General features: G+C 39.6%; 1 protein-coding gene across 1 annotated transcript in view; it reads right to left on the bottom strand.

The window, feature by feature from the left end:
- The window catches only part of LOC124625794 (deoxyribose-phosphate aldolase), a 166995-nt gene that overhangs the window by 107679 nt on the left and 36196 nt on the right, over positions 1–23120 (bottom strand). Inside the window, exons 2-3 of the mRNA XM_047149241.1 lie at positions 11667–11857; positions 9350–9509 (exon numbers count right to left, since the gene is read on the bottom strand). Of these exons, the coding sequence (XP_047005197.1) occupies positions 9350–9509; positions 11667–11857 (351 nt within the window). The remainder of the gene's footprint in view (positions 1–9349; positions 9510–11666; positions 11858–23120) is intronic.

The raw sequence follows: 23120 nt of genomic DNA, 5'->3' as shown, positions 1-23120 counted from the left end.
GGGGCTGAGTGGGAACAAGAGACCGATCAGTCACGTGCATTGTTTGTTCCTTGGACGAGTAGCTGATTTTGATGTTTATTCTTTTAATTTAGAACTGTTCTTCCAATGTTACTCCAAGTAAATAAATGTCTCTAAGTATATGTAGGTTTGATTATCACCCACAATATGATGAAATTTTTTGAACATTTAGGATGGGGTTTTGGAGAAAATAATTTATAAATATTTAAAAAATTTCAGATTCTTTCATCCTCATGTACAAATATTCTGTTAGTTTAAGAATTCCATGCACTAATGTCATAGCTGACAGCAGTCCTTCCACTTTATCATTTCTCAAGACAGTTCACACCCTGTGTCTATTCATATTTTCAAAACACAATTTTGAAATTCACAAAAAGTTACAAATTTACATAGTTTATTCATAAAAGAAAAGCTCAGAAGTATGTATGTCTTTATCATGTCTCATAGTAGTATTGGGAACAAAGTATTTATTGAAAATAAATTCAGATCTCTATCACTTTTGGTTTCTTTATTACAATTTCTCAATTTTCCCTTTCGTTACAATATTTTCACAAATATTCTCATTTAGAGAGGTCTGTAGCATTTTAACAAATCATCAAAAAATCTAAATATTGTAGTTTTGGAGGGGTATAATGCGGAACATCAACATATATTTTTTTCAGCAAACTTACAAATAGTGAAGATGTGATACATTCACTCTTGACCTTTATGATTCGAGATGAAATCACCCAATATTCCTCCAACGAGCATGAAAATGGTGAAAGATGATTGCTAAACATGTATGAAAATCATTTATGCCCAATCACAAATTTCTAAAGTAAGATTTAGCTTCAATGGAGCTGCATGACTTCTTGATGATCTATAGGATACTTGGCTGTCTTTGACATACACATGTTCATTCTGTAATGGAACTACTGATCATAGCACATTTTTCACGAAGTACTGTAGATTATGATACTACAAAGGTTACAGTAATGAGCTTCACAATACTAATATAACACTTACTGTTTCCTACAAACATTGCTTTTATGAAATGTTAAATATATTTATACCTTCTTAGAAATAATTTTGATCATATCAATACTGTAAACATATCTTTGGATGTAAATATTGATGCATTCAAATATCTGTGAGCTACGAGATATGACATCTTCATTGCTGAATTTTGTTTAGCAGTCTGTGTCTAGTCAGGTTGTGAGTCAGTTGTAGTTGTGTGATGGCGCGGTTGGCTGGACTCTGGAATCTAGTATTGTTCAGTTAAGATGGAATAAGACAGATGCAAGCATACTGACCTGTACTGAATATAGTTTTTTTAATGTTTTCTTCAAATTATGTGTGATGAGGACTGCGAATTGAATGAATTAACATACATTAAAAACATCGGCTTCATTAATACATTTCATTTCACCATACGTATATGAAAGCAACAACTTATACCTGTAGTAGGAAGCGAGATCACTGAACTAGACAACCTGCCAAAGAAGAACACAACATCTACAAGTCCAGAGTTAAGTAACTTTCTGTTTTTAACAGCCACTTGCTTATTTTCTATTATTGCACAAATAGCTGCATTGGTGTTAAATGCCTGTATTTGTCCTGTGCGTTGATTTTGCTATTATTTATGCCAACAGAGCAAGGAGGTCTTTTAAAATACAATGCACCTTGCTTCAGAAGTTGGTGAATGGCCATCACTGATTTTCATATTTGAATATGGAACCATTCATTAACATTTTTCACAATGGTTTGCATTAGTTTCATGCCTGTCGACAGGACATTGTTCAAATGGCTCTGAGCACTATGGGACTCAACTGCTGTGGTCATAAGTCCCCTAGAACTTAGAACTACTTAAACCTAACTAACCTAAGGACATCACACACAGCCATGCCCAAGGCAGGATTCGAACCTGCGACCGTAGTGGTCGTGCGGTTCCAGACTGTAGTGCCTTTAACCGCTCGGCCACTCCGGCCGGCCATTGTTCTGACTTGCCATACTTTCACTCCTTACAAAACCACAGATGAATAATTTGCACTGAAAATCTAGCTAAAATCCTTTGAAACCAACTGCGAAATATATAAATATAGTAACTCCATGGTGGAACTCCTTTTACTTATACAAATTCATAATTCAATAAATTATGATCAGAAGACTCTCCGTACCAGCTTCCAAGGTACCTTCCATGCCAATGTTGGGGATCGTTTCTACATGGGCAAGCAGCGACCAGCAGTGAGGATTGATGGCTGTGTTGAGCCTGTCACCTTACACTGCACTGCTGACCATTGTAATGTCATTCTGAACCATTTAGAACACACAAAGGGACACAACACAGAATCTATTTTTTCAACAAAATCTATCACCTGCAGCTGGCTACTGTAATGTAACACACAGACTCACCAATAGTAGTAAGTCTTTCACAATGCACAAAAGTTTTGTTATCTGAAAATGTATGTATGACTATGTTCCAATTTTCAGCTTACACTCATCATTGTACTGAGTTACGAAGAGTAGTAATTAAAACTTCAGTGGATAGTAATTTGATACTAACGTATCAAATGACAAAACTTTGTTCAGATTGTAAACAAACTTTAAGTTACAAGTCTTTAATTTGAGTTAGAACAATATTTCATACAAAATGTCAAAGATTTAGTATTGGATTTACCACTACTGTAAGCAAGTAAAATATTTATTTGTTTTATTTTATTATTATTTATACTTTTTATTTTTATTGAAAGCTTACAGGCTGTAACATTAACTGTTAAAAATATTCATCTTACAAAATTTATCAAAAGATTCAATATTTTGCGAAACTATTTATATAAAAGCTGTCTTTGCTTTTTTTTGTTGAGCATACTGTCACACATAAAAAATTTTTACAAAGTTTTTCTCCACTGTAAATTACAAATATGTTAATTATAACAATACTGTAAGACCACGAATTCTAACTTTTCTATATAACGACTAGTGTTAGGCCAATGCAGATAGTTGTGGCACAAGTTAGTTTTGGGGCAGGGCAGTTGGGATTTCGTACTTCAGGTTTTGATTAAGGCACCGTAGCAGCTATTTTATGATAAAATAATATGTGGGGGTGGGGGTCAGTAGACGTTAGTTCAAGTGTGAGTCAGCTCAAGTTGTAATGAAGTTGCAGTTAGTTGTTTGTGAGTTATTTGGAATTAATAAATGAAGAAAATTATCCAAATAACTCTGTTTTATCCCCCCCCCCCAACTTTACTCCCAAAATCCCTCAAACAGACACCCCCTCAAAAAAAAAACCACGAGAAATGCTTAACAACACAGAAAAATCCAAAGAAAGCAATGGACCTTGGATATTTACGCTGAATGAACAAACAGCAACTGAACAATGGACATCACCCCCCCCCCCCCCCCCCCCGAATTCTTCAAGATAAGTACTATTTCCTACTCTAGAAATTCTATGGTTTGCAAAAACTCCTCATTTAATTGTTAAGGAAATGCAATCTACAACTAAAACTTTGAACTGATTTTATGAATTGATTCAGAGCTACACTGTTACAGCACTCTGTGACAGAGATTACTCAAAAGTGTTATTTATTTATTTATTTATTTATTGTCCTATGAATCAATACTGTACATGACATGCACATGGTGATGCACAAACATACATTTGATGTAGGACATTGTGATAATTTGCTGGCATGAAGTAATATGCCGGAAGTTTACACAAACATGAGCTTACATACGTATTTTCTGAGAAGTTATGGACACACAAATTTATGAACACACAAATTACATACTCTGTTACACATTTGTATTTTAGTGCTATATTCCTCTAACACATATACACAACAGTACCTGGTTGGACATTCTTTCTGCACTTAATTTGCTTAGTAGCAGATGATGTAGATGCAAGATTTTTGCACATACTTGCATTAATGTTTTACTCTTTACAAAATTCTTTGCTGCAATTTGTTTCATGTTTCTTTCCACCCATGTGGAGCAGAAATTCACTTGCACTGTAGAAACAATGATCAAGTAGGAATGATTTTAATTTTTTATTAAGTACAGTCAGGGACTTACTGTTTTTTTATTTCTGATGGCAGGCTATTGTATATTTTAATGCGTTTGTTGAAGGGAGAGATTTTAAAGGCAGAGGTGCACATTTCTTTAACATGGAGTTCCATTTTCTGTCTAGTACCACAGTCATGGACATTTACATTTTTATTAAATTTTATAATATTACTTTTTACAAATTTGCGTAGTTCTAGTATATACAGGCTGCCAAGGGGTAGGATGAGCAACTTTTGGAAGAGAGGTCTGCAGCTATCAGTCAGTTTTGCCTTGTTCATTATTCTTAAAGCTCTCTTTTGGGTGAGGAGAATGTCTGGGCTATGTGTAGAGTCTCCCCAGAATATAATACCATACTGCATTACACTGTGGAATTGTGCATAGTAGGCTGTGTGAACAGTTTATGGGGTCGTGCAGTATGCGAGGATTCATAGGGCGTAGCACAGTTGGTTTAGCTTACTATTAGTTTTATTAACATGTTTTTGCCATTTTAGATTATCCTGAATCCATAGGCTTAGAAATCTTGTTTCTGTATTTGGGGATATTTAGGAGCCGTGTAATTTCATATCAGGCATAATTTTATTTGACCTTAGGTGGAAGTTTAGGTAAGTGGTTTTCTTTGTGTTAACTATGAGCTTGTTTTTCTCAAACCAATCACCAAGTTCATCTGTATTTCCATTTATGGCTTCTTGGAGTTCATGTTCATTTTTGCTTGTTATGAGGATACTGGTATCATCTGCGAAGAGTGTACTGGTGCTGGCATTGATGTTTGACGGTATGTCATTTATGTACACAAGGAAGAGCACTGGTCCATGTATTGAGCCTTGGGGCACACCTTGTGTAATATTGCAATAGTCAGAGTAGTACGTTTCGATATGTCCTTGGTTGTTATGTTTTATTGACACTTTTTGTTTCCTATTTGTCAGGTATGAGCTGAACCAGTTTAGTGGGATGTCTCTGATGCCATATGACTCCAGTTTGTTGAGAAGAATCTTGTGGTCTATGACATCAAATGCCTTGGACAGATCTAGGAAGATTCCAACTGCTTTTTGTTTTTTGTCTAGAGCATCTAGGGTAGAGTGTAAATACTCATATATGGCAATTGTCGTGGATTTGTTTTTACTGAAACTGTGCTGGGTATCAGATAGTATCTGGTTCTTATCAAGAAAATTTATTAGTCCTTGGTGAACTAATCTCTCCAAAAGTTTACCAAACACAGGTAACAGCGATATGGGTCTGTAATTTTCTGCGTTGAGTTTTTCACCTTTCTTAAAGACTGGGATAACTTTAGACACTTTCATGCATTTTGGAAATGTACCTGCCATCAACAATGAGTTGTACACATTTGAGAGTGGGAGAGCTATTTTGTTTATGCAGTTTTTGATGATAAAATCTGGGATGTCATCGATTCCAGATGAGAATTTATTCTTGAGGTACTTTGCACTTAGTACAACTTCTTCAGGAGTAGTTTCCCCAGAAGAATATAGATTCTACAGGAGTTGTTACTTTGTTTTGTCTGTTGGGTGTGGGTTTGTTGAAGCTTTGTAAATTTTTCACAATATTTTCATAGTAATTGTTGAAAATATTTGCAATTTCTTGTGGATTAGTAAATCTGGTGTTGTTGTGGATCAGGATAGTGTTTTCATGTTTACGTGGCTGTTGATTTGTTTTGTTCCTTATAATGTTCCACAGTGCCTTGGTTTTGTTTGAGGATGTTGCCACATAGTTGTCATTTGCTGTTTGCTTTGTTAGTGCTATGACTTTTTTTAAGGATTTTGATATATTGCTTGGCATATCTTTCTTCAGATGGGGTGCAGATGGTGGTGTTATTTTTTAGATACTTCAACAGATCTTCTTCCTTCTGCAGGAAATCTTTATATCAGTTGTTATCCATGGCTTCTTATTGGGTTCTTTTGATGTGATGCATTTGAGTTTAAGAGGAAAGGCAATACTGAAGTGGTATAGAAATGTGTTTAGAAATGATTCCATTTTGTTGTCTGTATCGTCTGCTTCATATACTTTGTTTCATGTTTCTGCATCTAAGGTATCATTGAAGATTTTCATGTTTTCATTGCTGTAGTTTCTTACTTTAGTTGTGTATTTGTTGTTGCAGTCTAAGGGGAGAACATTTGTAAGGCATAGGACTTGGCCACAGTGATTACTATAGCCTGTGTCCAGAGGTTCGAATCTGTGGTAGGAACAGTTTACAAATATCTGGTCAAGTGTGGTTTTGGTGTTGTTTTTGCACCTTGTGGGGAATGTTACTGTGGGATTCAGATTGAATGAGTTAGTGAGATTCAGTAGGGATCCTTTCACATGCCCTGTAACTGGAAATCAACATTGAAATCACCACATAAAATTAGTACCTTTTTGTTTTGGTGAAGTCTGTTTAGGAGTATTTCGAGGTTTTTTAGGAAGACACAAACATTGCCTATTGGAGAATGATAGATACATGTTATGATTATATTTGTTTCTAGAATTTCATTTACAGCTGCCTCAAAATTGTTTTCTTTATTTAAGTGGTCAAACTGGTCAAAACTTCTATAGTTTACAGAATTTTTTATAAATATGGCAGCACCTCCACCTTTCTGGCTTTTCCTGCAGTACTGGGAAGCTAATGTGTAACCAGGTATGCTAGCTGAACTAATTTGGTCTGGTTTCAGCCAATGTTCTGTAATGCAAATGACATTTACATATTGTAGGTCTGTTGTGAATAGGAGCTCGATTTCTGCAAGCTCGTTTGTTATTGACTGCACATTTTGGTAGTATATGGAGAAGTTGCATGTATGTGGACACTGATATCTCTTTTATTGCCTCTGTGGAGGTGGGGGGCTTGGCCATAAAAAAATTTCTAGATTTAACATCCTACCCTCGTTGGCAAAACCTGTATGGTTTACACTGGTTTTAGAATGTGCAAACAAATTTTTGTATGCATAATTTCATACCACATTATCGAATATTCGTTACTAGCTTATTTTATGGAAACATGGAGCATAGAAGATTGTTAATGATAATGATAGCTGATTTTTATTGTAGTTTTTGGAAGTTCATGATACATCACTTCGTGCAACCACAGCTAACACACACAAATGCAGTCTTAGGCAACTGAAACCACACTGTGACCAGCACCACCAGTGCATGATGGGAGAGGCGACTGGGTGGGGGTAAGGAGGAGGCTGGGATGGGGAGGGATAGTATGGTGGGGGTAAGGAGGAGGCTGGAATGGAGAGGGGGGAGGCATAGTATGGTGGGGGTAGTGGACAGTGAAGTGCTGCAGTTTAGACAGAGGGTAGGGGTGTGGTGGAGAGAGGACAGGGGGGGGGGGGGGGGGGAAGTAATGGAAAAGAAGAGAAATAGAAAGACTGGGTGTGGTAGTGGAATGACAGCTGTGTAGTGCTGGAATGGGAACAGAGAAGAGGCTGGATGGGTGAGGACAGTGACTTATGAAGGTTGGGGCTATGAGGGTTACGGGAATGTAAAAAGACCTTATCTTTCCAGTCTCCCACCACCTCCCAAAGTCCCACCATCTGGCCACAGAGGAACATTCCCCGTCGTAACTCAGTACCACCCAGGACTGGAGTAACTGAATTACATTCTCCGCCAGGGTTTTGATTACCTCTTGTCATGCCTTGAAATGGGAGATTTCCTGCCCACTACCCTCCCACTCCTCCTACAGTGGTATTTCACCGTCCACCGAACCTACACAATATACACATCTATCCTTACACAACCCTGGCTCCCAATCCCTTACATCATGGCTCATACCCCTCTAATACACCTAGATGCAAGACCTGTCCCATACTTCCTCCCACCACCACCTACTGCAGTCCAGTCATTAACATCACCTATCCCATCAAAGGCAGGGCTACCGGTGAAACAGTCATGTGGTCTACAAGCTAAGCTGCAACTACTGTCCTGCATTCTACGTAGGCATGACAACCAAGCTGTCTGTCCGCATGAATGGCCATCGACAACCTGTGGTCAAGAAACGAGTGGACCATCCTCTTGCTGAACATGCTGCCAAACATGATATCCTACATTTCAATGACAGCTTCACAGCCTGTGCCATGTGGATCCTTCCCAACAACACCAGCTTTTCTGAAATGCACAGGTGAGAACTTTCCCTGTAATACGTTCTACATCTCCATAACTGTCTTGACCTCAACCTTCATAAGTCACTGTCCTCACCCATCCAGCCCATTTCCCTGTTCCCATTCCAGCACTACGGAGCCGTCATTCCATCACCACACCCAGTCTTTTTAGTTCTCTCCTTTTCCACTACTTCCTCCCCCCCCCCCCTCCCCATCTCTCCCCTGTCATCCGTCTAACCTGCAGTACTTCACTGTCCACCCCCCACCCCACTGTACTATCCTTCCCCCTCCCCATCCAAGCCGCCTCCTTACCCCCACCCAGTCACCACTCCCATCATGCACTGGTGCTGCTGCTAGCAGTGTGGTTTCAGTTGCCTGAGACTGCAGTCATGTGTGTGAGTTGTGTTAGTGTGAGTGTGTGTGTGTGTGGGGGGGGGGGGGGGAGTGTGTGTGTGTGTGGGGGGGGGGGAGTGAGTGTGTGTGTGGGGGGAGGGTGTGTGTGTGGGGGGAGGGTGTGTGTGTGGGGGGGGGGGGGGAGGGGGGAGTGTGTGTGTGTGGGAGGGAAAGTGTGTGTGTGGGGGGGAGGGGGAGTGTGTGTGTGTGTGTGGGGGGGAGGGGGAGTGTGTGTGTGTGTGTGTGTGGGAGGGGGGGGGGGTGGAGGGGTGTGTGTAGGGGGGGGGGAGGGAGTGTGTGTGGGGGTGGGGAGGGGGAGTGTGTGTGTGGGGGGAGGGGGGGAGTGTGTGTGGGGGGGGGCGGGGGAGTGTGTGTGGGGGGAGGGGGAGGCGGAGTGTGTGTGGGGGGAGGGGGAGTGTGTGGGGGGAGGAGGATGTGTGGGGGGAGGGGGAGTGTGTGTGTGGGGGGAGGGGGAGTGTGTGTGTGGGGGGAGGGGGAGTGTGTGTGTGGGGGGGAGGGGGAGTGTGTGTGTGGGGGGAGGGGGAGTGTGTGTGGAGGGGAGAGGGAATGCGTGTGGAGGGGGGGAGGGGCGTGTATATGTGTGTCTATTGCTGAAGAAGGCCAATGGGCAAAAGCATTAATTGTGAGAGTCCTTTTGTTGTGCTTATCTGCGACTCAGCATCTCCACTGTATGGTAACAACTTTCCTTCTCAAAGATTCTCCTTCATGTGATATCTGTGCACACAGGTGAATTAATAAGTTTATACAAATATCATGCAAGTACATTTCTTTATCTCACTAAATATTACCTGATGCCACAGCAACTCTGTTGCTAAAACCTAATCTTGTTAATGTGCGGACTGCATCTGGCACTCTTGCTGGATACACACAAACTGCAGCTGTTGTTATTCCATTGTCTCTGGAAAATCCTGCAGCTTCCAACAGATCAGTAGCTATTGGGTCACATGCCTAAAACAAGTATGACTCATATACTAAATATCCTTCTGAAAATGTAGAATCTAACAGATTCAATTGTGTTAAAAGCCTTTTTTTCTTTGCTGTGCCAATGACAAAATACAATTCAGAAAACCATTAAATGACAAGGAAAGAATCATTGGTCAGTACTTACCTTCAGAAGATGAAACTCTTACTACTGTTGACAGAAACACTTAAAACAGAAATAATACTTATCCTGGCTTTCAGAATTTGTACAGTTTTTCTTCAGGAAAGAGGCACTGATTGCAGAAGTGTAGAAAGGTGGGCCAGATCACTTAGACCCTGAGTCAAGGAGGTATTCCTTCATCTTTTTTTTTCCCTTCATCCAAACAACACTCTATTTTTTCCTATCAACTCTATTAATCAAACAATGGAAACTCCAGGTAGGGGTATCAACAATGTACGAAAAATAGATTGCTACTTACTGTAAAGAAGACATGTTAAGTTGCAGATAGGCACAATTAAAAGACACTTACATAAACTTTTGGCCACAGCCTCCATCAGTAAAAGAGGAACACATGCACACCATTCATACACAAAAGCAAGCACACCTAATGCGCACATGACCACCAACTCCAGCATCTTGGACCAGAAATCACCAAATATGCTATACTAGAAATACGCCTCATGAAGGTCACTACAATTTCTCTCCGACAGATTCCATGCACATTTCTGAATGAAAAAGAAGAAACTTCATATGAGTACCATAAGCAAATACTGAAGCTGTATACATTCCTCATGTATGTGAAAAGGCACAGAATATAAAAAATTAATAGTTTTTAAAGTTTTAATAGACTACAGCTGACTGTCTTATCGTCAGCAGTTTTATTGCATGTCCTGGACACTTCCAATGAAATTTTACTAATGGCACGCTGCCGCGCATTAGTACGTCCAAATAACTGAAAGTGTTACAATATGTTCAATGTAAAACTAAATCCCCTGCATACAACCAGTCACAATGTTTATTTGTTCCAAGATGTATTTCACAGTCTTGTTCCCTCACAATCAGATGGACAGGTGAGAGAATCAAGCTATAAAACATGTCACAAACAAATAAATAATATGGTGATAGTACACAGTGTATTTTCTTTGTCATTTTAACAAGCAGATATCATACCTAAAATATAATAAGGATATTACGAGTGTGTTCCTGAGAGAAGCAACAAATTAAATGTAGAAAAAATACTTCCACACTACTTTCTTTGAAATTTTTTTTACTTGAAACTTATTTCTCAACAATTTGCCTCCTTACATTTTTTCTTAGCATCTGCTGACAGCTTCACAAATGGAAGCTAAACCATTCAAGTATATGGTTTGTTTCCCTAAACAGGCAATTTATTAAAACATTTAACTATCTTTCATCTTCATGGGGCTTCAATTCTCTCAAAACTCTAATTTGCAGCTTATGGCTTACTTTGCTCATGTGAATGCAACCAAGTTTCTTGTTTACCATATAAGACTTAGGGAATTCACAGAAAATCTAACTCAAAAGAGCCCAGTAGAGATTTTAACCGAGTTCCTTCTAGATGTGTGTTCAGAGCATTAACCACTGTGTCACCTACTCAGTGGATCACAGCATCTGTGTGGACATCACTGGTACAATTTAATAAGTTGATATATTTTTTGTGTTTTTTTATTTATTTATTTTAGTTCCATTCTCATGATCATTTAGCTTATACAATAAATGAATTTATTCATTTTTGTCATGAATTAAGAGAATTATGGGTGTGTAGTGAAGTTTTGATCTCATACGGTAACAGACTTATGACAGCTATCCATGGAAGAAGAACTGAAAGTAATAAAAGAGATTTCTTGAACTTTTAAATGTCACTCCAAGTTCTACTCCTGCACATTATAGCTGCAAGTATACATGTTTTCTGCGTATAACATTACAGATGACTCATCATAGGATCAAAACAGTAGTCACAAAGGTCACATTTATTAACATTACATTCATTGCGGTTGTCCTGAAATGCGTAAACAGAATTAAAGTACTGCCACTGAACATTCAGTCCTCTGAACAGATATGGAACTCCTGTAAACGCGTTCTCAAAATTTGATTTATATTTGGTGTAGACTCTTCTTTCTTAAGGTTTATTTTGACTTGCTACAAAAACATATTAATATTACCTTTACACATAGGCGTTCAACATTGCTTGCAGTGTCATCACCAGACAATGTAGTCAGGTCAATACAAGTGACTGCCCTGAGAAGCCATGCTGCTTCATGGTCACCTTTGAGTGACCTCCGAGAAAGAATGTCATCAGCTTGACGCATTATAGCAGAAGTATTCACAATTGCTTCGTTGATCCACTTAACATCTGAAAAAATGGAATGTCCCAGATTACACCAATCATAAAAATACCAATTTAGGCTGCAGTGGGTAGCATATCAGAAAACTGACAGGCAAATTACAGAGAAATTCAGTACATTTCAGAGTTGTTTAAACTGATATATTAAGAAGCAGAATGAAAGTGAGCTACAAAAAGGAACAGAAGCTGAATCATCATCAGTTACTTCAGAATGAAAATAATGTCTATTAATGAAAATTCTGAATTGCCATGCACTTGGAATAACACAAATTGCATCTTTACAAACAGATTTTGAAAAAGCAAGGTCAGTTACCTCAGATAGCCATATATCACAGTATTCACCTATATCAATTCATGATATCTTGTATATTTTACAATTTCATTTACTCTTATTCTGTTGTCCAAATCTTTTCATATCACCTGGAATTTGGCAAAGAACTTCCTGGGACCTTCTGCCATCCATTTGCCTGGTTACATATGACAGCCACCTCCTATTCATTTTCATTCCAGTCATAAATAAATCTTCCATTTCAGTATGATCCCTGATGCTTTTATTTGTTTTCCCATCTCTCATAATATGTTAAAGCTTTATTTCATACATCAAAACTGAAGCAGTTAATACATATTAACATACACTTTCCTTTCCAGACACACACAAAGCTTAGTATTAAGAACATTATTTAGTTTACATTAACACTGACAATCATTTTTAGTCTTCTGTTCATTTCTTTTGCCTTCCCTCATTTCAGTGTCTTCAACTAACCTGAATAGAAAACTTAACTATTTCTGAGGTTTCACTGCTAATTTTTATTAATTTATTTTCAATATTTTATTAAAGGGTAAGGGTATATTACAAATAAAATTTGTGGGTACCTGATAGTTTTAAGAATCACTAAAAATAGTCCAGAAAACTTGTGTTAGTTATCCAGAACAGAAAGAAAATTATTACACTAAAAAAGTAGCATAATCTAATTTTAATGAAATTAAATTTTCTCTATGGCCCTACTAAAAACCAGGAAAATCATTGATAACCTCAAAAGTTAAACTTCATAGGGGTCAATAATATATTAAGTAATACGTTAAAATGTGCAGCCTTGTAAAATTTCATTTGCTCGCGTGCACCCACGCACACTTGCACGCACACACACGCACACACACACACTTTTAGAGGTTGCAAATGTGTGTATGGAGAACATGAAATGATTGCATTTACAGATCAACAGCACAAGTGGTTCTGAGGTACCAGGTATCTACCTATGCTGAAATGTCCATATTATTATATGGTGTAACCTCAATGGGTGACAATTCAGGCACTGACTCTGGCATCCAGTCAATCGCACAGATGGTGAAAACTGTTCTAGGATACGTTATGCCATGTCTGCTCAACCTGTTCATGCAGTTCTATAAGAGTTGTTGGTTGACGAGTCAAATGAATCACTTTTCGCCCCATCATATCCCACACGTGCTAAACTGAAGACAAGTCTGGAGATTGTGCTGGCTGCAGAAGTTGCTGCAAATCTTGCACATTACAATTAGTTTCACAGGCAGTGTGTGGGCAAGCATTACCCTGTTGCAACAACACATCACCTTCCTGTTGCAAGAACAGCAAAAGGACAGGTCTAACAACATTCTGCACATATTGAGCACTGGTTAGCTTACCCCCATACCCCCCATAAACACCAAATGTGAAAGAGAGTTGTAGCTTATCGCACCCCAAGCCATAAGGCTTGGCCTGGGCCCAGTGTACCTTGGATGAATCCCTCTATAGTGTTCACCAGGTCTACGTCGTAAGAGCAAACAACCGTCACTTGCACACAGGCTGAATCTGCCTTCAACACTGGAGACCATGGCACACCATTCTATTTTCCAAGTTATCCTCTGACGACACCAATTGAGCTGTGTACGTTAATGCTTTGGTATGAGTGGAAGGCGGGCTAGAGATATCCATGCCTGTACTCCCACTGCTAATAACTGGTTCACAATAGTTCATGTTGACACATCTGGGCTTATAAGCTCTCTAATCAGTGCTGTGGTAGCTGTGTGATCTTCCACTGCTGGCCTTACAATACAATGATCCTGGCTGACATCTGTGCTGTGTGGACATCCAAATCATCATCTACAGGTGTGAGAATGTTCATGTGACCACTGATACCAGCACTGTTCCACGGCTGATGCAGCATGTCCAGCTTGTGTGGCAATTCTCCAGAAGGAACATCCCGTCACTCAGAAGGCCACAATTTGACTTCTTTCAAACTTGCTCAGTTGGCTGCAGGAAGCGAGAGTACACCTCCATTGCAAGATTGTCTGCTGGTTTCACACATTTGTGCCCCACTGACCCTTCTGTCTGTGAGCATCCCCTATTAAAATGGAAACACAGATGGCACTCTGGTAGTCTGGCAGCTATGCCATTATGTTCTCTGGTGGGTGGGCGCACGCAAGCGAACGCGTGGGGGTGCGGATGTGAGCATGGACACAGTGAATTACATGTATTATTCAAATATTTCACAGAAGGGCATCTAGTAATCTGCTCGGGGTGGGGTGGGGGGAATTACATAGGATATATTGCAGACTTTCATCCTGGATACATTACTAATCTTCCCCCGAGTCAATAATCTACCGTAATATTCACTTTGAAGCTCAAGGCACAAACAGTCCTATTTGTAGATACTACAAAATATTATGTTGTTTAGCCAACCAAAGAAGCATTAACAGAGGAAGTGGTAAATGGTGTTTTTTGGTCATGTGGGTCACACTAAAACACAGAAAACATTAATCTTGTTTTGAGCTTTTTAACGTAAGATTTCAAAAATAAATAACACAGATTGTAGAAAGTTATACATTTTAGTGTGCAAAATTCAAGGAAACTTAAAGCTCAAAATCCATACAATATACCAGCAAAAACTTGTGGGTTCAGCTATTTATGCTATAAAAATAATGACCAGCATTGAATGTGCATACAATTGAGAATATTAACTACAGCCTCTCTGATTAAATTTATTTTCAACAATCCATTTAAGGTTGAGTGTATTAGTGGTTATACACTGTAATAATAGTGTAAGATAGATGTAACTTAGATTTGTGGTTATGAAAGCAAAAATAATGTGTACTGAAAGCAATAAAAATTCAAAAGGTAAACAGAGGTAAGGATTTTCCTACAGCCTCTATTTCTTACCCCTGCCCTCCCCCCCCCCCCCCCCTCTTCCCCCCTACTAGCACCATAACAACAACTTTATGTGTGATTCTGAGCAAGTTCTTGCCATCATTTCCAGCTCACCTTGTTTTAGCTTTCTGTCCTCTATTTGTCCCAGTCTAATGCAAAATAATTTTTAAACTTTGATATTCAAGATCTCTCTATGTAATTATCCACTGAACCTGCTGAAGATGTTCTTGTTCTGTCTGTTCAAAAATGCAAAATCCTAATTTTTCTCTTTTAAGATTCCTACATTTTCAGATTTATTTATTTGCATTTTTAAGTTAATCCCTTTACTCCATATGTATGTCATGGTGAACTTCATGAGGAAGAGCAGTGAAATATTTTTCATTTGGTTTCGAATATAGACATGTTAATAATTTGGTGATGGTTCACCCTGTAAGATAATCTGTGGTTGATACCCCCATCATTTAGAATGAAACAGCACTATGGAAAATGGAGAGGAAGGAAGGGGGAAGGAGTGGAGGGGTATGTGGGAAAAGGGGGCAAGTGTGATATGTCTTACATACACAGACACTGCAAAATGTTGACACTAGCTCTGTGAAGAATTCTTATTATTTATACAAAATATTATTTCCCTGTACAGTAAAGAGCATGACATTACTAAGTATGACAACAATTTTAATCTGATTGCCAATAAACTAGAAAAATAACCCTCAGTATTAAAACTGATCAATTTAATTTCTGGAACATCTGTAAGAAATATTCATACCACCTGTAGCGGTTTTCAGCCTGAAGGCTGGTTTTATGCAGTTCTCTGCACTGGTCTATCCTGTGTAAGTATCTTCATCTCTGCATAACTACTGTAACCTACATCCATTTGAACCTGATGGTACTGTATTCAGACATTGGTCTCCTTTTAGGACTATTACACACCCTCTCCCCTCCCCCCAACCCCAAAACACATACACTTGCCCACATAACCAAACAGATGATTCCTTGATGTCTCAGAATGTATCCCAGCAACTGTACAGTAAATGTATTTTTCCCCAATACCTCTTCCTCAGTTACTGGATCAATGCATCTAATTTTCAGCATTCTTCTGTAGCACCACATTTCAAAAACACAACTGTTTACGATAAACACTTCACTCTGTAAAAGGTCACACTCTAGACAAACACCTTCAGAATCAACTCAAATTTATGTTTGATGAAACAAAGTTCTTGTTTTCAGAAGTACTTACCATGCTATTGTCAGTCTCCAATTTACGTCCTCTCTACTACAAACACAATTGGTTATTTTGCTGCACAAATAGCAAAACTGGCTTACTACTCTTAGTGTCTCATTTCCTAGTCTACTTTTCTCAGCCTCACTTGATTTAATTTGACTACATTCCATTACTCTTGTTTTATTTTTGTTGATGTTCATTTCAACCTCTTTTCATGGAACTATCCATTCTCTTCAACTGCTTTCCCACTGGGCCTGGTGGTCTAGCAGTAAAATGCTTGTATGGAAACAGAGGTTGCAGAATCAAATAGTAGTTGGACCACAGATTTTTCAGTCTTTGTTTTAACCTAGCCTTCACCTCTCAACAACATGAGGAGTTACCAGAAACGGCATGTGGTTCAGACTCCATGTTAAACTGTAGGGCCCCTTTCCCTGTTGGGTCACTGGTTCTGGTTAGGGACATGCAAATCGCTGAAGTGGCATCCAATTGAAGGACCTGCACCAGGTCATTGAACTGCAATGAAATTATGATGATAATTATTATTATTAACTGCTTTTCCAGTTCCTTAGCTGCATCGGGCAGAATTACAATGTCAGAAGCAAATCTCAAAATTTTTACTTCTTCTGCCTGAAATTTAATTTCCTACCCAAATTCTTCCTAGCTTCCTTCACAGTTTGCTCAATGTACAGACTGAATAGCATTGGTGTAAGCCACAGACCTGTCTCACTCTCTTCTCAGCTGCTGCTTCCCTTTCATGTCCTTTGACTTGTATAATGGCAGTCTGGTTTCTGTGCAAATTGGGTTAACCTTTTGCTCCCTCTATTTTATCCCCATTGGGTTCAGAGTTTCCAAGAGCCTAGTCCAGCCAACATTACCAAAAGCTTTTTATAAATCTACAAATGCTATATGTGTAGGTTTGCTCTTCTTTAATCTATCTATACACCATGCAGTTGGTATTGCCTCATTCCTACATTCCTACATTCCTCTAGAAACCCAACAAATCTTCCACAGAAGGAAGTTTTACCCAGTTTTTCCATCCTTCTGTAAGTAATTAATGTCAGAATTTTGCAATCATGACTTGTTGAACTGATAGTTCAGAAATATTCACGCCTGTCAGCAACTGCCTTCTTTGCAACTGATAATATAACATTATTTTTGAAGTCAACGGGTATTTTGCCTTTCTCATATGTCTTGCCCCCCCCCTCCCCCCCCAACCCCCATGAACCATGGACCTTGCCGTTGGTGGGGAGGCTTGAGTGCCTCAACGATACAGATAGCCGTACCGTAGGTTCTTCAACCACAATGGGGGGGGGGGGGGGGGGGGGGGGGTATCTGTTGAGAGGCCAGACAAATGTGTGGTTCCTGAAGAGGGGCACCAGCCTTTTCAGTAGTTGCAGGGGCAACAGTCTGGATGATTGACTGACCTGACACTAACCAAAATGGCCTACTACAGTAGTACCAGTTTATATGCCAACTATCTCTGCAGATGACAAAGAAATTTAAGAAATATGATGAAACAGAAGAAATTATTCAGATAGTGAAGGTAGATGAAAATTTAATAGTCATGGGTGACTGGATTTCAACAGTAGGAAAAGGAAGAGAAGGAAACGTAGTAGGTGAATATGGATTGGGGGTAAGAAAAGAAAGAGGAAGTCGCCTGGTAGAATTTTGCACACAGCACAACTTAATCATAGCTAACACTTGGTTCAAGAATCATAAAAGAAGGTTGTATACATGGAAGAAGCCTGGAGATACTGACAGGTTTCAGATAGATTATATTATGGTAAGACAGAGATTTAGGAACCAAGTTTTAAATTGTAAGACATTTCCAGGGGCAGATGTGGACTCTGACCACAATCTATTGGTTATGAACTGTAGATTAAAACTGAAGAAACTGCAAAAAGGTGGCAATTTAAGGAGATGGGACCTGGATAAACTGAAAGAACCAGAGGTTGTACAGAGTTTCAGGGAGAGCATTAGGGAACAATTGACAGGAATGGGGGAAAGAAATACAGTAGAAGAAGAACGGGTAGCTCTGAGGGATGAAGTAGTAAAGGCAGCAGAGGATCAAGTAGGTAAAAAGACGAGGGCTAACAGAAATCCTTGGGTAACAGAAGAAATATTGAATTTAATTGATGAAAGGAGAAAATATAAAAATGCAGTAAATGAAGCAGGCAAAAAGGAATACAAACGTCTCAAAAATGAGATCGACAGGAAGTGCAAAATGGCTAAGCAGGGATGGCTAGAGGACAAATGTAAGGATGTAGAGGCTTGTCTCACTAGGGGTAAGATAGATACTGCCTACAGGAAAATTAAAGAGACCTTTGGAGAGAAGAGAACCACTTGTATGAATATCAAGAGCTCAGATGGCAACCCAGTTCTAAGCAAAGAAGGGAAGGCAGAAAGGTGGAAGGAGTATATAGAGGGTTTATATAAGGGCGATGTACTTGAGGACAATATTATGGAAATGGAAGAGGATGTAGATGAAGATGAAATGGGAGATACGATACTGCGTGAAGAGTCTGACAGAGCACTGAAAGACCTAAGTCAAAACAAGGCCCCGGGAGTAGACAACATTGCATTAGAACTACTGACAGCCTTGGGAGAGCTAAACTCTACCATCTGGTGAGCAAGATGTATGAGACAGGCGAAATTCCCTCAGACTTCAAGAAGAATATAATAATTCCAATCCCAAAGAAAGCAGGTGTTGACAGATGTGAAAACTACCAAACTATCAGTTTAATAAGTCACAGCTGCAAAATACTAACGCGAATTCTTTACAGACGAATGGAAAAACTGGTAGAAGCCAACCTCGGGGAAGATCAGTTTGGATTCCGTAGAAATGTTGGAACACGTGAGGCAATACTGACCCTACAACTTATCTTAGAAGATAGATTAAGGAAAGGCAAACCTACATTTCTAGCATTTGTAGACTTAGAGAAAGCTTTTGACAATGTTGACTGGAATACTCTCTTTCAAATTCTGAAGGTGGCAGGGGTAAAAATACAGGAAGCGAAAGGCTATTTACAATTTGTATAGAAAGCAGATGGCAGTTATAAGAGTCGAGGGACATGAAAGGGAAGCAGTGGTTGGGAAGGGAGTGAGACAGGGTTGTAGCCTCTCCCCGATGCTATTCATTCTAAATATTGAGCAAGCAGTAAAGGAAACAAAATAAAAATTCAGAGTAGGAATTAAAATGCATGGAGAAGAAATAAGAACTTTGAGGTTCGCCAATGACATTGTAATTCTGTCAGAGACAGCAAAGGACTTGGAAGAGCAGTTGAATGGAATGGACAGTGTCTTGAAAGGAGGGTATAAGATGAACATCAACAAAAGCAAAACGAGGATAATGGAATGTAGTCGAATTAAGTCGGGTGATGCTGAGGGAATTAGGTTAGGGAATGAGACACTTAAAGTAGTAAAAGAGTTTTGCTGTTTGGGGAGCAAAATAACTGATGATGGTCGAAGTAGAGAGGATATAAAATTCAGACTGGCAATGGGAAGGAAAGCGTTTCTGAAGAAGAGAAATTTGTTAACATCGAGTATAGATTTAAGTGTCAGGAAGTCGTTTCTGAAAGTATTTGTATGGAGTGTGGCCATGTATGGAAGTGAAACATGGACGATAAATAGTTTGGACAAGAAGAGAATAGACGCTTTCGAAATGTGGTGCTACAGAAGAATGCTGAAGATTAGAACGGTAGATCACATAACTAATGACGAGGTAGTGAATAGAATTGGGGGGAAGAGGAGTTTGTGGCACAACTTGACTAGAAGAATGGATCGGTTGGTAGGACATGTTCTGAGGCATTAAGGGATCACCAATTTAATAATGGAGGGCAGCGTGGAGGGTAAAAATCGTAGAGGGAGACCAAGAGATGAATACATTAAGCAGATTCAGAAGGATGTAGGCTGCAGTAGGTACTGAGAGATGAGGAAGCTTGCACAGGATAGAATAGCATGGAGAGCTGCATCAAACCAGTCTCAGGACTGAAGACCACAACAACAACATATATCTTGCACACCATATGGAATGGTTATGTCAATTCTCATTCTCCCAAAGATATCAATTGTGAAGAAATGTTGACTTATGTCTGTCAATGCTCTGTCAACTGCTAATCCAAATATCATATCTTCCATCTCATCTTCACTTACCACCTCCTCTGATTTATAGAATTGTCTTCCAGTTCATCTTCCTTGCATAGCCCTTCTGTATATTCCCTTCACCTTTCCCTTCTTTTTCCAGTATTGGTTGGTCATCTGAGCTCTTGGCAGTCTTCTCTTTGCTCCCAAGATTGCTTCAGTTTTCATATAGGTGGTATCTATCTTTCCCTTTTCATGAATGCAGCCTTGCATTTATCCCCTACTCATACCTGTTTGATTTGTTTCCACATTCTATCTGTCTTACTTTTTAGATGTCTTTATCCACTTTTGCCTACTTTATATAGTCAAATTTAATATCTCATGTGCTATGCAAGGGTATCAAATGGCCCTTGTCTTCTTGATATATCTGATTCTCTACTGCCTTTGTATTCCTTCGACTTATTTCGGTTAACTGTTGCTAACTTTAGGAAGTAGACTAACAGCAAAGAAGCAGATCAGTGCCAATAATAAAAGTAAAGCATCATGGGAGCTAACTGATGAAAATCATAAGATGCACAGAAGTTGACTACAGAACCATTCAACGTTATACATAATGGTAACAGTGAGAAAAACCCAGACACTGTTTCACTTCCTCTATTGGCCAACCAATTCATATTACAGATGCACAGGTCAAGACCCTGTGTCACCCACAAAATGTATTGCGTTTTTATTTAGGGCAATGAATGAGTAGGAAGTATGTTAGGTAACAGCCAATGTAACACACACACACACACACACACACACACTATGTGATTAAAAGTATCCACACACCCCCAAAAACATGTTTTTCATATTAGGTGCATTGTGCTGCCACCTACTGCCAGGTACTCTGTATCAGCAACCTCAGTAGCCAGTAGACATCGTGAGAGAGCAGAATGGGGCACTCTGTGGAACTCACGGACTTCAAATGTGGTCAGATGATTGAGTGTCACTTGCGTCATACGTCTGTGTGTGAGATTTCCACACTCCTAAACATCCCTAGGTCCACTGTTTCCAATGTGATAGTGAAGTGGAAACATGAAGGTACATGTACAGCACAAAAGCGTACAGGCCGACCTCATCTGTAGACTGACAGAGATGGTCAACAGTTGAAGAGGGTTGTAATGTCTAATAGGCAGACATCTATCCAGATAATCACACAGGAATTCCAAACTGCATCAGGATCCACTGCAAGTACTATGACAGTAGGGGGGAGGTGAGAAAACTTGGATTTCATAGTCGAGAGGCTGCTCATAAGCCACACATCATGCCGGTAAAGGCCAATCAACACTTCGCTTGGTGTAAGGAGCATAAACATTGGGTGATTAAACAGTGGAAAAATGTTGTGTGGAGTGACAAACCATGGTACACAATGTGGCGATCCGAAGGCAGGGTGTGGGTATGGCGAATGTCCGGTGGATGTCATCTGCCAGTGTGTGTAGCACCAACAGTAAAATTCAGAGGCGGTGGTGTTATGGTGTGGTCGTGTTTTTCATAGAGGGGGCTTGCACCCGTTGTTGTTTTGTGTGGCAGTATCACAGCACAGGCCTACACTGATGTTTTACGCACCTTTTTGCTTCCCACTGTTGAAGAGCAACCTGGGGATGGTGATTGTATCTTTCAACACGACCGAGCACCTGTTAATAATACACGGCCTGTGGTGGAGTGGTTACACAACAATAATGGACAGCCCTGCACAGAGTTCTGACCTGAATCCTATTGAGCACCTTTGGGATGTTTTGGAATGCCGACTTCGTACCAGGCCTCACTGACTGACATTGATACCTCTCCTCAGAGCAGCACTCCGTGAAGAATGGGCTGCCATTCTCCAAGAATCCTTCCAGCACCTGGCTGAACGTACACCTGCACGAGTGGAGCCCCTCATCAAGGCTATGGGTGGGCCAACACCTTATTGAATTCCAGCATTACCGGTGGAGGGCGCCACAAAATTGTAAGTCAGTTTCAGCCAGTTGTCCGGATACTTTCGATCACATAATGTATATACTTCTGGATGGCATATCCACTGTGGCTACAAAGGCATGCTTAAAAGGAATCTCAAATACTCTTTCTTATGCAGTTAACTGCTGTGTTAGAGAACACATATATCCTCCTGTACAAGAGGATGGAAGGAGGATGTATCAAACTACAGACCAATAACATCAATTCCCATCTTCAATAACACATCTGAAAGTCTTATGCCATCATAGCTCAGTGCCTTCTTCACACAATACAAACTGCTTATAGAGTCTCAGCATGAATTTGGAAAAGAGCTAAATATGACTACAGAAGTTTGTTATTCCATGACACTGTAGCATCTGCTACACATCTGTGACACTGTCATGGCCAACAGTCAAGATTCACACCAACTGAAGACCTTATTTGTATTCTGTGGTGCAGTATCGAATGTGCGTGGTGACAACTGAATCACAGCTGTCAAGCAGCTTCCGCACCAATCACCAGGGGCACTGCGTTTTTATATGTTCTTATGATTTTTCAGCATGTTTTTTATTCTTTGGTGTGTGAATTTTATATGTTTTTGCATGTTCCATGCTTTTTGTTCTGTTCTTGTGACTGTCACTCCTGATTATAGTAGTAATTAGATACCAAAATTTTGTACATGGCTGCACGTTCAGAGACCGTGAATAGTTACAATTGAAAGAAAAACAGCCCTCGGTCACTATTTTTAACAAATTAACCTGGCTTCAACACTGCTAGGAGTGTCTTCCTCAGAATTTAAAACAGAGAATGGTCTATATTCTATAGCACGGTCACAG

Source organism: Schistocerca americana, chromosome 8 (genome assembly GCF_021461395.2).
Source record: "Schistocerca americana isolate TAMUIC-IGC-003095 chromosome 8, iqSchAmer2.1, whole genome shotgun sequence".
In the NCBI taxonomy this organism is placed as follows: domain Eukaryota; kingdom Metazoa; phylum Arthropoda; class Insecta; order Orthoptera; family Acrididae; genus Schistocerca; species Schistocerca americana.
The sequence above is the reverse complement of the archived record's forward strand: the minus strand, read 5'-3'. Positions and strand labels throughout refer to the sequence as shown.